Source organism: Protomyctophum bolini (assembly GCF_963924005.1).
Source record: "Protomyctophum bolini genome assembly, chromosome: 1".
NCBI lineage: Eukaryota > Metazoa > Chordata > Actinopteri > Myctophiformes > Myctophidae > Protomyctophum > Protomyctophum bolini.
The window spans coordinates 3,671,779-3,688,034 of NC_137862.1; the positions used below are offsets into that span (position 1 = coordinate 3,671,779).

At 45.2% G+C, this 16,256-nt stretch overlaps 1 protein-coding gene across 2 annotated transcripts in view; it reads left to right on the forward strand.

Annotated features, from left to right (window-relative positions):
* rbm26 (RNA binding motif protein 26) overlaps window positions 1-16,256 on the forward strand; it is a 33,349-nt gene that overhangs the window by 4,639 nt on the left and 12,454 nt on the right. The window contains exons 6-15 of one of the 2 annotated variants that reach the window (XM_080766129.1): window positions 963-1,259; window positions 1,815-2,060; window positions 4,632-4,775; window positions 5,799-5,939; window positions 6,999-7,113; window positions 7,323-7,494; window positions 13,733-13,933; window positions 14,828-14,929; window positions 15,052-15,120; window positions 16,149-16,247. In XM_080766129.1, the coding sequence (XP_080622255.1) occupies window positions 963-1,259; window positions 1,815-2,060; window positions 4,632-4,775; window positions 5,799-5,939; window positions 6,999-7,113; window positions 7,323-7,494; window positions 13,733-13,933; window positions 14,828-14,929; window positions 15,052-15,120; window positions 16,149-16,247 (1,586 nt within the window). The remainder of the gene's footprint in view (window positions 1-962; window positions 1,260-1,814; window positions 2,061-4,631; window positions 4,776-5,798; window positions 5,940-6,998; window positions 7,114-7,322; window positions 7,495-13,732; window positions 13,934-14,827; window positions 14,930-15,051; window positions 15,121-16,148; window positions 16,248-16,256) is intronic. The other variant, XM_080766130.1, reaches the window with a different exon arrangement.

Below are 16,256 nucleotides of genomic sequence, written 5' to 3' on the forward strand. Positions count from 1 at the left end.
GGCCGGGAACCCCATTTGGTGTTGATCTACAAGCTCGTATCGCGCCACCGAGTGGCTCGCTACGAGCTTGTAGCTCTGCTATTTTTGAAAAATCGTGAAAATGTGGGGTTTCCTGGAACTACATATTTTCAGACGATTTGATTGTACGATGACGTTCTCATCATCATACTTCATCAACATGATAACAGACACTGCTCACTTCACAAGAGTGATTTTGTTTCCTTATGTATTATTAACACCCTGAGCAGCATAAACGGAGGCCTCCGTCCCATAGGCTACTGTAAATATTTTCATTCCATCCTTGGACGTATCTTGGTTCTCTTGTTTTATTTTTGTGTGCCTATAGTCCAGTGTAATGAGTCCCGGGATGCAGGGGTAGTCTTTTAGAGGAGTCCCCCACGGTACATTTTATGAGTCCCACTTCAACCACGTTAGGAGTCATATTTTGCCATTTTCTTTTAACAAATTGCAGCATTTAACTCCCATTTCATTTTATATGGTTATAATCTGGTTATATTCATGTAGAAAACAGAAGAAGAAATGATTATTATAACTAAAGCTAGCAAAAAAAAACTATAATAAAAAAAAAAACAGTACAGTAGTGCATCCCGTGGATGCAGAGGTCGATGTTTTATTGCGTCCCTTAACTATAACCTGAGTTTTGGGATGCAAAATGCACCCTATTTTAACCCATTTTGGGCAGGAACCCCTTTTGGTGTTAGCATTATGTCGTGCTTTAGCTATTGAAAAATAGCAGATCTACAAGCTCATAGCGCGCCACCGAGTGGCGCGCTACGAGCTTGTAGGTCTGCTATTTTTGAAAAATCGAAGAGCGACTGACATAGAAGACATTTTTGGAATCTGATCTCGGGTCAGAATGAAAACTGTCAGGATGTAGAAGACATTTATAGAATCTGATCTCGGGTCAGAATGTGTTTTAATCTCTGCCCGTCCCTCTCCAGAGCGTGACCCTGTGAAGCTGAAGTACGACCATGACAGAGTGGACCGGTCCGAGGGCAGTGAGGGGGGCTACGCCCCGGCCCCCCTGGTGTCCCCGCCCACCACCTCGGCCCACTTCCCCGTGCCCACGCTGAGCAGCACCATCACGGTCATCGCGCCCTCCCACCACCACGGCAGTAACAACGCCACCACGGAGAGCTGGGCGGACTTTCGGCCGGATCACCCCGGGGAGCGCGGCCCACCCTTCATCCGGGGCCCGCCCCCCCCTCAGCAGAGGAAGCGCTGCCGTGACTACGATGGTGAGGATGATCAGCTCTTTGGTTATCCCAATTTTGGTCACTCACTGGTCGAACTGTTGCCATCAGGCAGACGGTACAGAGTGATCAAGTCGGGGACCAACAGATTCAGTAACGGCTTCTATCCCACAGCGGTATAGTTTGCACTCAATGCTGCTAAAAAAATGATCTGTTGCTGGGACACATTTTAGTTTTTTCTGCTATCTTAAGTACAATAAGGGTTTGTTGTGCGATAACAGCTAAAATGACGTGTTTGTGCATTAGTGCTGCTGGGGTTGTGCAATAACAAGAAGTCATGTGTGTTTTGTTTTAGCTTGTATGTTGTTTTGTGATATAATGCACTGATTGGTTGGCACTTTTAATTTCGTTGTACACGTTGCAATAACAAATAAAGATCTATCTATCTATCTATTCACAGTAAAGCTTTCTGGTGTGAAGGCGACCTCATTTATCGTTTGTCAAGCTTGTGATTTTGTTCTCCAGTATTTTTTTCAGTTGCACCTGTCTGTGCTCCGTCTCATATTATAATCTTTATGTCTCCTTTTCTTTTCTTTTTAGAGAAGGGCTTCTGTATGCGAGGGGACATGTGCTCCTTTGACCATGGGAGTGACCCTGTTGTAGTGGAGGATGTTAATTTACCCAACATGGTAAACTTCCAACCCCCGCCACCCATCCCTGGTTCGGACCCTCAGCCTCCACCGGGCCTTCCACCCCCACCTCCACTGTTGAACCCTCCTCCTGTGAACCTACGGCCCCCCGTGCCCCCTCCAGGCGCCTTACCACCAAGCCTTCCACCCATCGCAGGTATGACAGCAGTTCACTATAGACAGTATGCACACGCATGGTTTTCCCATCAGGACACATCTAGACTGAGTGGCAAAACATTGAGCAGCATGTGTTGGAGAGTGTTGGAGTTTGGAAGTGCTCGTTGGAAATCACTCAACCGTCCTGCGTACCACCTAAATGTCACTCAACCGTCCTGCGTACCACCTAAATGTCACTCAACCGTCCTGCCGTAGCACCTAAATGTCACTCAACCGTCCTGCCGTAGCACCCGTTTCTAAATGTCACATAATGCAGGAGGCAGCAAAATGTTGTGTTATTGAAAACAAGCACTTCCAAACTCTGACACTTCAAAATTAAAATGCAGGGCATTTCTTGACCATAGAAACCTAACGTTTCTATGGTGGATTTTTATGAAACAAAAACTTAGCAGAGATAGAAAGAGGATAATTCAAGCTTTTCGTACAGCTGCAATGTTGGTGAGTTTAACATTGTTTAATGCAATCAGACAGGACTTTTCTGTGTGGATGAATGGGCTGTCAAGGCCAGAAACTGCAGAAAGTCGTTTTTTGCCACTCAGTGGGTGTTCCCGCATAACTTCCAGGTACGATGATGTCACGCGCATCCCCTCTATTCACATCATAGAACCATGCAAAAAAAAAATCACACCTGTGTGACGTGAGCGGTGCAACTATACACTTATTGTTTGAGAAATGACCGGTGGTCCGCGTCCGAAACGGTTGAGAACTGACAGTTACCGTGTGGTGGTCCCTGGGGGGGGGGGTCCCCGGAACCCATGTGGGGGTCCCCGGAACCCATGTGGGGGTCCCCGGAACCCATGTGGGGGTCCCCAGGGAGTCCCAGGAACCGGTCCGGTTCCGGAGAGCTGCCGCATGTCCGAAACAGTCGAGAAATTACAGAGTTATCATGTGGGCGTCCGTGTGGGGTCCCTGGAACATCCAGAGCCCCAAGAACGACCCAAGGCTTGTACTGTAGTGTACCCTATGCCACTTTACTGTACTGTACTGTACTGTACTGTACTGTACTGTACTGTACTGGCCACTACTGGTGTTCCAGCATTCCGTGCTCGGACATACAGACCAGTGTTGTTTTTGGCGGCACATTTTGATTTTAGTTTTAGTCATAGTCTCTTGAATAGCTTTCCTTTAGTTTTAGTCACATTTTACAAGCTCACAACGCGTCGCAGCTTGTACATCGGCTATTTTCAGCATGCAACCAAGTATAAAATGACATACTGGATCTCTTCTCCACTAGTCCCTTCCTAACATCCTAGTTTTTGACAAAATGTGAGTATTATTAGTCATCATGGCTTAGTTTTAATCTAGTTTCCATTTAGTTTTCATCAGTGGAAAAAGGGTAGTCGACGAACATTTTTAGTCATAGTTTTAGTCGACAAAAACAACACTGATACAGACACAGAGACGGACATACGGATGGACGGACGGACATAGCTTTGTAATGGAGTGGAGGCACCGCTCAAAAACAGATTTAGTCCGAGAACAACCAAAATGACTACTTGCTTCCCCCTGTCACAGATATCAGGAAGTTGGTAGACTACAATTAAGCGCAGTTCCTATTTAAAGGGAATATTACCCCAAGCCATGCCCCAGATTGATTTCACAATATTGCATCTTTTTTTTATCCCACATAAGTTTGCATGTCTGTTCTCACTGAAAATGTCAAAACAAAGTGCTCCATTGAGTCTATCCCAATGTAATGGTGATGTTTAGAGTCACAGTGCCATCTTGTGGTGGGGAAGAAAAGGGTGCTTGAATCCCTGCTCATTGCCATTGCTTCGTTTAACCCATTCTGACCCGAGATCAGATTCATACGAGGTTTCCACTGGACAACACACTGGTCTGATTAACCCATTCTGACCTCAGATCAGATTAAAAAAAATGTCAGTCGTTCTTCGATTTTTCAAAAATAGCAGACCTACAAGCTCGTAGCGCGCCACTCGGTGGCGCGCTGTGAGCTTGTAGATCTGCTATTTTTCAATGGCTAAAGCATAACATGATGCTATAACACCAAAATGGGTTCCCGTTCAGAATGGGTTAAAGTTGATCTTCTAATCGCAATTTTGAATAATGTCACTGACCAAAGCAACAGTACAGTTCTGGGACCTTTTTTGGACAACAACAAAGTTCATTGAATTCTGAATATCTGCTATATTTGTTAACATGGACTTACCAAAAGCGACAGGCTGTCATTGTGTCATAATAATTACACCAGCAAGCCTTTATGAATAAACACACTGTTGATTGATACTAGTTTCAGTAGTTTGTAAATCAAATGCAGGACTTCAGTAATGCTCACCAATACTAACCGATTATGACCTGAGGACGCGTCTGTGTCACGCTTATTCTTTTGAACTTTACCTGTTTAAGTCATCATGTGGCTCATTACGTCATATTGTCTCTTTATTGTTAATGGCGTTTAATGTTTGTGTTGGCACCGTTTGTTTTACATCACCATTACCATCACCTCATCAACATGAGTTAGACGTTAATATATTAGCGCCCCTCACTTCACAAGGGTGTGATTTATTTTTTTGTCCTCCATTCCGTCCAGGCCCCCCTCCCCCTCTTCCTCCTCTGCAGGCCTCGGGCATGGACGGTCCACCCAGCTCTGTCACCAGCTCCGTTCCCACCATCGTCTCCTCTGGAATCCGCTCCTCGCTTCCCCTGCAGCCCTCCGCTCCGCCCTTCACGCCGGGTAAGACTGACGGAAGGACTGCCTTGTGGCAGCGCTGTCCCTAAAACACATCACAAGTGTTTGAGCTGTTTTAACCCATTCTGACCTGAGATCAGATTCTAAATCTGTCTTCTACATCCTGACAGTTTTCTGAAAAAGCTATGTTTCTATATGTCAGTCGTCCTTTGATTTTTCTATGAGCTTGTAGATCTGCTATTTTTCAATAGCTAAAGCATAGTATAATGTTAACACCAAAAGGGGTTCCCGGCCTGACTTCGACATTTAAAAAATGTCCTTTTAAAATGATTTTCACAGAAAAGGCCTTTCTGTGTGGAGTTTCATGTTCACCCCCGTGTCCCCTAGGGTAGGTACCCTCATAAAAAACATGCAGTAATCCTGGTCTCTAAACTGCCTCCCCCTGGCCAGCCGGGGCGCCTGATGGAGGGGAAAGGAACTGGTTGGAATAACGTGTTCCTTCCACACGCTACGTCCAACCAGGGAAACTCCCCCCTGTCAGGTGTAAAGGAGCAACTTGGACTCCTCATGCATGAAGGAAGCATGAGTTCAAGTCCGTTGCTCTCCCCTTGTCCCCCATATATGGTGACTAGGTTGCTTTCCCCTTGTCCCCCATATATGGGGACTAGGTTGCTCTCCCCATGTCCCCCATATATGGGGACTAGGTTGGTGGAGGGTGTGTAGAGCCCAGGATCACATTAGATGATTGACACAGGGGTGAAAAATGGGTTACAAAATCGTGGGATAAAAAAAAAATAATAAAAAAAATATATATTATAATAAAATAAATTAATTTTCTTTCTTCTAAAAAAACCTGTGGTTCTCAATATTTCATGTCAAGGACCCCAAAAATTGTCCGCCCTGAGACTGGGAGGTCGGGGTTCAATACCTGGCCTGGTCATACCAAAGACTCAGTGCCGCTCTGTGAGCTTGTAGATCTGCTATTTTTCAACAGCCCTATGGCATAACATAATGCTTAAAACACCAGAATGGGTTAACATGTTCAGTTGTCCTCTTTCCGTTGCCCAGACGCCTATGAGACGGATGTGTACAACCCAGAGGCTCCGAGCATCACCGGTACCGCCAGGCCCAGTATATACCGGCGGGTCAACGCTCAGAGACCCAACCTGATAGGCCTCACCATGGGGGAAATGGATGAGCCACACAGAGGTATATCTTTTTACCTTTTTTCTTTTCCACAGCACAGACTGAAAAAAAAACAGTCTTCTCTCTATAACCTGTCGTGTGCAGAGATTAAAACAGGGTGCATTTTGCATCCCAAAACACAGTTTATAGTTAAGGGACGCAATAAAACAACGACCTCTGCATCCACCGGATGCACTACTGTACTGTTTATTATTCTAGTTTATTTTGCTAGCTTTAGTTATAATAATCATTTCTTCTTCTGTTTTCTACATGAATATAAGCATTATAACCATATAACATGAAATGGGAGTTAAATGCTGCAATTTGTAAAAAATGGCAAAATATGAACGTCGTTGAAGTGGGACTCATAAAATGTACCATATGGGGGACTCCTCTAAAAGACTATCCCTGCATCCTGGGACTCATTACATTGAAAACCTATTTACGTACATCACTGCGTGTGTCATCATTTTGATGTCCATTGATTACGTTTTCACAGAAGGGCAGAGCAGAGAAACCATCTGGAGTTTGTTTGGAACAGAAAGTGAGAATGCCTGGAGTCATTGATACACTGACTACATGGTCGCCAATGGGGCCTGTTGGTACATGCTACTCTTGCGTGTGCACTGCGATGCACACCGTAGTGTCAAACTCAGGCCCGTGAATGAATTATCTTTGGCCCGCGGGATGATATTTAATTAGCATTAGAACTGGCCCTCTGGTATATTACTGCACGGACCACCATAATAGTCCCACTATGCACTGAGAGTGCATTGTCACGTATCGAGGGCCCGCAAGCGCAGGCATGCGTCTACTATTCACTATTGATCAGCAGTGAAAGTATATCACCTGTGGTCAACTTTCAGCTACACCCCTCTCCCCAAAAATGGCCCGTGTGTTGAAACACAGTCCGGCCCTCGACTTGTACCAATTTATTTATTTTGGCCCACTGTGTATTTGAGTTTGACATCCCTGCTGTACAGTGTTGCCAGTCTTGCTCCGCTAGCCCCGCCAGCAGCCATGGTTTCCACGTACGGTACAACTGTACGATGCTGATGTTGCCGTTTCTCCTTTACTTCCCAGATAAGAATTCGAGCAACAATAACATGAGGGTTGTCATGGAGGCCGACCCTAGGAAGAGACCGCCCGTCATCTCCCATGATGGAAGCATGGCCTTGAAGAAACCCTGGTTTGACAAGTAAGATCATGGCAACTGATGAACGTCCTATTAATGAAAAGAGAAAATCACACCTGTGTGAACTGAGTGGTGCAACTCCCCTCTCCCCCTACCCCGCTCTTGCTCTCTCTCTCTCGCTACAGATACATGTACCTTTAAACTATACCATACTACAGTAGATGTGTACAGCTGTTATCTGAGTGGTTTAAAAATGCCTGCCTTCCTCTCAGACCCAACTTCAGCACCAACTTCAGCAAACCAAACCACCACGGCTACCACAAGAGGGCGCCGTTCCACTCTGCCAACGCCAAGCTGCTGGTCCACCAGATCCCCCCCGAGCTCAACAACATCAGCAAGCTCAACGAGCACTTCAGCAAGTTTGGCACCATCGTCAACCTCCAGGTCAGACTCCTGCTCCTCTGCCTGGGTTTACCTGTTCAATTAGTGTCAACCTCCAGGTCAGACTCCTGCTTCTCTGCCTGGGTTTACCTGTTCAATTAGTGTCAACCTCCAGGTCAGACGCTCCTCTGCCACGGTTTACCTGTTCAATTAGTGTCAACCTCCAGGTCAGACGCTCCTCTGCTTGGGTTTACCTGTTCAATTAGTGTCAACCTCCAGGTCAGACGCTCCTCTGCCACGGTTTACCTGTTCAATTAGTGTCAACCTCCAGGTCAGAGGTCATCTGCCTGGGTTTACCTGTTCAATTAGTGTCAACTTCCAGGTCAGACGCTCCTCTGATGAGGTTTACCTGTTCAATTAGTAAGGGTGTCAACCTCCAGGTCAGACGCTCCTCTGCCTGGGTTTACCTGTTCAATTAGTGTCAACCTCCAGGTCAGACGCTCCTCTGCCTGGGTTTACCTGTTCAATTAGTGTCAACCTCCAGGTCAGACGCTCCTCTGCCTGGGTTTACCTGTTCAATTAGTGTCAACCTCCAGGTCAGACGCTCCTCTGTTTACCTGTTCAATTAGTGTCAACCTCCAGGTCAGACGCTCCTCTGCTTCTGTTTACCTGTTCAATTAGTGTCAACCTCCAGGTCAGACGCTCCTCTGTTTACCTGTTCAATTAGTGTCAACCTCCAGGTCAGACGCTCCTCTGCTTCTGTTTACCTGTTCAATTAGTAAGGGTGTCAACCTCCAGGTCAGACGCTCCTCTGCCTCGGTTTACATGTTCAATTAGTCCTCCCTGATTCAGAGACTCTGAAAGGGCCTGTTAAATATTAGTGTCAACGCTCATACATAGTCTGGAGTTTTCGGTGGTGAGGTGACCACCGAACTACAACATGACGTCACTGAGGTGACCACCGAACTACAACATGACGTCACTGAGGTGACCACCGAACTACAACATGACGTCACAGAGCCGCGGTGAAGAGCAAACCACCGCCACCGCTCCAGCCCTTCTCTCTGTTTTTACTCACCACCGCTCAACGTTATTTCAGCTCCGGTGGTCACCTCATCATCGGAGCGGTGGTCACCTCACCACCGAAAATCCAGACTATGAATGAGCCTTAAAGGACAACTTTAGTTTTTTTCAACCAAGGTTCATGTTTTAGGTTGTTATTAGAGAAACTAAAAGGTGAGTGTTCATTTTCTTTCATTTGCTGGGGGCATTCGAGCATGGGGCTAAATATGTATTTTTTAACACAATTTTATGGTGATTTATTTTTTTATGGTTTACTATAGTCCTAATAAACACCAGGAAATTACATCTGGCCACAAAAGATCACAGGATCTATTGAATGTGACAAACTGACATATTGAGCCTATACACACAGTATAAGCCTTCCCCCAGTAGGCTACCTTCACATCCAGTAGATCCTGTGATCTTCTGTGGCCAGATGTAATTTCCTGGCGTTTATTAGGACTATAGTAAACCATAAAAAAATAAATCACCATAACATTGTGTTAAAAAATGCATATTTAGCCCCATGCTCAAATGCCCCCGCCCCCCTGTCAAAAACAGCTAAAATCCCTAAAACGAAAGAAAGCAGCAAATGAAAAAAGATTAACACTCATCTTTTACTTTATCTAATAACAAACTAAAACATGAACCTTGGTTGAAAAAAACTAAAGTTGTCCTTTAAGTCTTTGCCCGACCAGTAAGGTGATGCCTGCCTCGGAGTACTTAAAACAAGTCCATCCATTGATGGCCACGACTGCATGCATGACGTTGGGCTACTCCAGGGGGGGATTACAACACAATACGCATGCCCCATTCTGTCAATAATTAATATTAGGCATGATGTAACCATGTATTGAATTGATTGACATCAGTTAAAACTTAAAGATAATTTAAATTGGAATTTGAATTGTGACGCAAACGGCAGAGGGCACGTAAAAAAAGAAGAAAATACAGGATCTTCTAAGAGAATTCATTAAAAAAATACTTTTCAGTCATTTGCCACTGTATTGAAAAGAGTAAGAAGAAAAGTAAAAGAGAAAATACTGAATTTGTGTAATAGTCATTTTGAGTTAAACACATCGTGAAAAATGGTATCATTGGAACGGCACGGTGAGTTGAGTGAAAGCCTAATGAAATATCCTTTAGCATCCTAAACCACCGTTTGTGTCAATGACATTTCTTCCATATCCATGCCCCTGTTGTACCAACCAACCTGTTCATGTCTTCCATATCCATGCCCCTGTTGTACCAACCAACCTGTTCATGTCTTCCATATCCATGCCCCTGTTGTACCAACCAACCTGTTCATGTCTTCCATATCCATGCCCCTGTTGTACCAACCAACCTGTTCATGTCTTCCATATCCATGCCCCTGTTGTACCAACCAACCTGTTCATGTCTTCCATATCCATGCCCCTGTTGTACCAACCAACCTGTTCATGTCTTCCATATCCATGCCCCTGTTGTACCAACCAACCTGTTCATTTCTTCCATATCCATGCCCCTGTTGTACCAACCAACCTGTTCATTTCTTCCATATCCATGCCCCTGTTGTACCAACCAACCTGTTCATTTCTTCCATATCCATGCCCCTGTTGTACCAACCAACCTGTTCATTTCTTCCATATCCATGCCCCTGTTGTACCAACCAACCTGTTCATTTCTTCCATATCCATGCCCCTGTTGTACCAACCAACCTGTTCATTTCTTCCATATCCATGCCCCTGTTGTACCAACCAACCTGTTCATGTCTTCCATATCCATGCCCCTGTTGTACCAACCAACCTGTTCATGTCTTCCATATCCATGCCCCTGTTGTACCAACCAACCTGTTCATGTCTTCCATATCCATGCCCCTGTTGTACCAACCAACCTGTTCATGTCTTCCATATCCACGCCCCTGTTGTACCAACCAACCTGTTCATTTCTTCCATATCCATGCCCCTGTTGTACCAACCAACCTGTTCATGTCTTCCATATCCATGCCCCTGTTGTACCAACCAACCTGTTCATGTCTTCCATATCCATGCCCCTGTTGTACCAACCAACCTGTTCATGTCTTCCATATCCATGCCCCTGTTGTACCAACCAACCTGTTCATGTCTTCCATATCCATGCCCCTGTTGTACCAACCAACCTGTTCATGTCTTCCATATCCACGCCCCTGTTGTACCAACCAACCTGTTCATTTCTTCCATATCCATGCCCCTGTTGTACCAACCAACCTGTTCATGTCTTCCATATCCATGCCCCTGTTGTACCAACCAACCTGTTCATGTCTTCCATATCCATGCCCCTGTTGTACCAACCAACCTGTTCATGTCTTCCATATCCATGCCCCTGTTGTACCAACCAACCTGTTCATGTCTTCCATATCCATGCCCCTGTTGTACCAACCAACCTGTTCATGTCTTCCATATCCATGCCCCTGTTGTACCAACCAACCTGTTCATTTCTTCCATATCCATGCCCCTGTTGTACCAACCAACCTGTTCATTTCTTCCATATCCATGCCCCTGTTGTACCAACCAACCTGTTCATTTCTTCCATATCCATGCCCCTGTCGTACCAACCAACCTGTTCATGTCTTCCATATCCATGCCCCTGTTGTACCAACCAACCTGTTCATTTCTTCCATATCCATGCCCCTGTTGTACCAACCAACCAGTTCATGTCTTCCATATCCATGCCCCTGTTGTACCAACCAACCAGTTCATTTCTTCCATATCCATGCCCCTGTTGTACCAACCAACCTGTTCATTTCTTCCATATCCATGCCCCTGTTGTACCAACCAACCAGTTCATGTCTTCCATATCCATGCCCCTGTTGTACCAACCAACCAGTTCATTTCTTCCATATCCATGCCCCTGTTGTACCAACCAACCTGTTCATTTCTTCCATATCCATGCCCCTGTTGTACCAACCAACCAGTTCATGTCTTCCATATCCATGCCCCTGTTGTACCAACCAACCTGTTCATTTCTTCCATATCATGCCCCTGTTGTACCAACCAACCAGTTCATTTCTTCCATATCCATGCCCCTGTCGTACCAACCAACCTGTTCATTTCTTCCATATCCATGCCCCTGTTGTACCAACCAACCTGTTCATTTCTTCCATATCCATGCCCCTGTTGTACCAACCAACCTGTTCATTTCTTCCATATCCATGCCCCTGTTGTACCAACCAACCTGTTCATGTCTTCCATATCCATGCCCCTGTTGTACCAACCAACCTGTTCATTTCTTCCATATCCATGCCCCTGTTGTACCAACCAACCTGTTCATTTCTTCCATATCCATGCCCCTGTTGTACCAACCAACCTGTTCATTTCTTCCATATCCATGCCCCTGTCGTACCAACCAACCTGTTCATGTCTTCCATATCCATGCCCCTGTTGTACCAACCAACCTGTTCATTTCTTCCATATCCATGCCCCTGTTGTACCAACCAACCAGTTCATGTCTTCCATATCCATGCCCCTGTTGTACCAACCAACCAGTTCATTTCTTCCATATCCATGCCCCTGTTGTACCAACCAACCTGTTCATTTCTTCCATATCCATGCCCCTGTTGTACCAACCAACCAGTTCATGTCTTCCATATCCATGCCCCTGTTGTACCAACCAACCAGTTCATTTCTTCCATATCCATGCCCCTGTTGTACCAACCAACCTGTTCATTTCTTCCATATCCATGCCCCTGTTGTACCAACCAACCAGTTCATGTCTTCCATATCCATGCCCCTGTTGTACCAACCAACCTGTTCATTTCTTCCATATCATGCCCCTGTTGTACCAACCAACCAGTTCATTTCTTCCATATCCATGCCCCTGTCGTACCAACCAACCTGTTCATTTCTTCCATATCCATGCCCCTGTTGTACCAACCAACCTGTTCATTTCTTCCATATCCATGCCCCTGTTGTACCAACCAACCTGTTCATTTCTTCCATATCCATGCCCCTGTTGTACCAACCAACCTGTTCATGTCTTCCATATCCATGCCCCTGTTGTACCAACCAACCTGTTCATTTCTTCCATATCCATGCCCCTGTTGTACCAACCAACCTGTTCATTTCTTCCATATCCATGCCCCTGTTGTACCAACCAACCTGTTCATTTCTTCCATATCCATGCCCCTGTTGTACCAACCAACCTGTTCATTTCTTCCATATCCATGCCCCTGTTGTACCAACCAACCAGTTCATTTCTTCCATATCCATGCCCCTGTCGTACCAACCAACCTGTTCATTTCTTCCATATCCATGCCCCTGTTGTACCAACCAACCTGTTCATTTCTTCCATATCCATGCCCCTGTTGTACCAACCAACCTGTTCATTTCTTCCATATCCATGCCCCTGTTGTACCAACCAACCTGTTCATGTCTTCCATATCCATGCCCCTGTTGTACCAACCAACCTGTTCATTTCTTCCATATCCATGCCCCTGTTGTACCAACCAACCTGTTCATTTCTTCCATATCCATGCCCCTGTTGTACCAACCAACCTGTTCATTTCTTCCATATCCATGCCCCTGTTGTACCAACCAACCTGTTCATTTCTTCCATATCCATGCCCCTGTTGTACCAACCAACCTGTTCATTTCTTCCATATCCATGCCCCTGTTGTACCAACCAACCTGTTCATGTCTTCCATATCCATGCCCCTGTTGTACCAACCAACCAGTTCATTTCTTCCATATCCATGCCCCTGTTGTACCAACCAACCTGTTAATTTCTTCCATATCCATGCCCCTGTTGTACCAACCAACCTGTTAATTTCTTCCATATCCATGCCCCTGTTGTACCAACCAACCTGTTAATTTCTTCCATATCCATGCCCCTGTTGTACCAACCAACCTGTTCATTTCTTCAATATCCATGCCCCTGTTGTACCAACCAACCTGTTCATTTCTTCCATATCCATGCCCCTGTTGTACCAACCAACCTGTTAACTTCTTCCATATCCATGCCCCTGTTGTACCAACCAACCTGTTCATTTCTTCCATATCCATGCCCCTGTTGTACCAACCAACCTGTTAATTTCTTCCATATCCATGCCCCTGTTGTACCAACCAACCTGTTCATTTCTTCCATATCCATGCCCCTGTTGTACCAACCAACCTGTTAATTTCTTCCATATCCATGCCCCTGTTGTACCAACCAACCTGTTCATTTCTTCCATATCCATGCCCCTGTCGTACCAACCAACCTGTTCATTTCCCTTGACATACAGGTGGCGTATCAGAATGACCCAGAGGGGGCGCTGATCCAGTTTGCCTGTGCGTCGGAGGCTAAACGGGCCATCCAGAGCCCAGAGGCCGTGCTCAACAACCGCTTCATCAGGTTACACTGGTACCGGGAGGACGGAGGGGACGGGCTCGGGCCCGGGGACTCTCACACACTACAGAACCTGCCCACGCTACAGGCGCTCATGGTAAGGATCTCTTCTTCTGTCTGGTCATCTGTCATCTGTTTGTTCCTACTCTGGATGCTGTTCTTAGGAATCTAGGGCTCCATTTTCGTCACCGCTAAAACCCCGTATCCCTAAACTTCTTTGCCTTTTTTACTATTTTGCAAAACATTTTCTTTTTTTTTCCACTTACTTTTTATTGAAGGATGAACAGACAAGAAAAACAACAAACCGGGAAAGAAAAAGAAAAGACAAAAAGCCAAAGAAACAAGGCTGCATTTTTCATATTACAAAAAACATTCAATGAAATCCTATTGCAATATCGCTAGGCTGAGAGAAGAGATTCCACTTTTCCCACTTTTTATAGAATTTATCCTCTTGTAGTCTAAGTATGAATGTTAGTTTTTCCATAGCATACAGTTCCTCAATAATGTCCATCCATTGATCTTTCGTTGGTGGGTGCAAAACATTTTTTTAATAGTTACAATGGCCAGTCTACAAGCTCACAACGTGTCAATGTAGATTGGCTGGTTGAACTATTCAAAAATGTTTTTCAAAATAGTAAAAAAAAAGGCAAAGCAGTTTAGGGATCAGGGGCTTAGCGGAGCCCTATGTGTACAGTTTTATGATGAGGTTGAATGACTCAAAAAAACTAAATCATAATGACTTTGGCCCCAGAAGAGCAGCATCAAGTACTCCTGCTGCTTCTGGAAACACTGGAGGGAGTGTCTGGATTTATGTGTGTTTTGTTGCTGTTTTTCTTTATTCCTGTTTATTGTCCCCTTGTATTGTTGATTGTTATGGAGCATGTAGTCTGAAATAAAGATTGACTGTACTGGATGATGTAAATCCATGATGTAATCCATGATGTAATCCATGATAAGCATTAAATCCGTCTCCCAAAACATAACCTTTTAGCAGCCCGCAGCCGCCACGTTAAAGCAATCTGTCAAAGACCGCCTCGGACCCCTGATCACTGGGAACTCGGAGACCCCCCAAGAGTCAGCCATAGCCTCTCAGGTGTGTGTGTGTGTGTGTGTGTGTGTGTGTGCACTGTGAAGGGGTGTGGTGTACACTTTTTTTTAATGCGTGTTTGTTTGTCAGAACTTGCAGAACATAAATCATATTCTCTTTTGGTTCAGAATGCTACCAAAATGTCAGTGAAGGAGCGTCTGGGATTCTCTGCCAAACCATCAGCTCCTGTTGAGAAGGTAACGCATTACCTCCAGTCTCACTAGCTGTCTCTGGTGCGTCATCACAAAACCTACACTGGTTATGCAAGTACACGCTGTGATTGGTCAGTAGCTACTGTGAGTGGCAGTTGGGGGAAAACGCTTTCTGTGCCTGTCGGGATGTAACTCGAACGGCATTGAGTCTTCTCAATCGAACGTCACAACGCTTGGCACAGCAACTCGCTCACTTTGTCTTGGTCGGTGGTGCCACCGTGCCACCGCAGTCACATGACACAGTTTGTTCCACAGTTGTTCTAGGGGCGGCCACAGAACCGGGGCATGGTTCTAAGCACAAGCGCTTTAGGATTTAGTATGTCGCGTCTCTGGCTAGCTGCTGTGTATTTCCTTACCACGCATTACGGGCTTAAAGGACCACTTCACCACTTTTCAACCTGTCTTCATATAATAGGTCCTCACTAATAATCATGAAAAAATGGCAAAAAATAATTCTACTCAGTCTCATAGGAGGGCTGTCGGCAGTTCAGAAACTGTCCTCCAATGACATCATCGATGGGGAATACAAGCTAATAGAAACTGCAGGCTTTCTAGTCCTGAAAAGTTGCAATGCGAAAATGGAAGCCAACGTTCTCACGATAATGAAAATCTAAACTCTTTTGTAAAAAAATCTTGTTTAAAAAATGAATCTGCCTAAGGATGATGTCACTGGAGGACGGTTTCTGAACTGCCCACAACCCTCCTATGAGACACAGACTGGTTTCTGAACTTCCCACAGACTGAGTTGAAATTGTGCCATTTTATCATGATTATTAGTGGGGACCTATTATATGAATATAGGTTGAAAAGTGGTGAAGTGGTCCTTTAACCTATCGTAACCACAATGGCTTTATATTCTACTTGCTTTCTTTTTATTTTTCGCTGTCTCCAGTATCTTTTCCTGAAAACGAATGCAATGTGTGTAATTGGGAGATGGCAGCAGAAACGTACATGTTGCCCATGTTTTCATGATGACTAACCACTTATTTTCTTAATTATCCCCCTTTTTCCAGGTGTTCTCCACCTCTACGGGTCTAACTAAGACCGTGTACAACCCTGCTGCCCTGAAGGTGGTCCAGAAGACCACCGTGGAGGCCCTGAAGAAGAAACGGGTGAGAGCA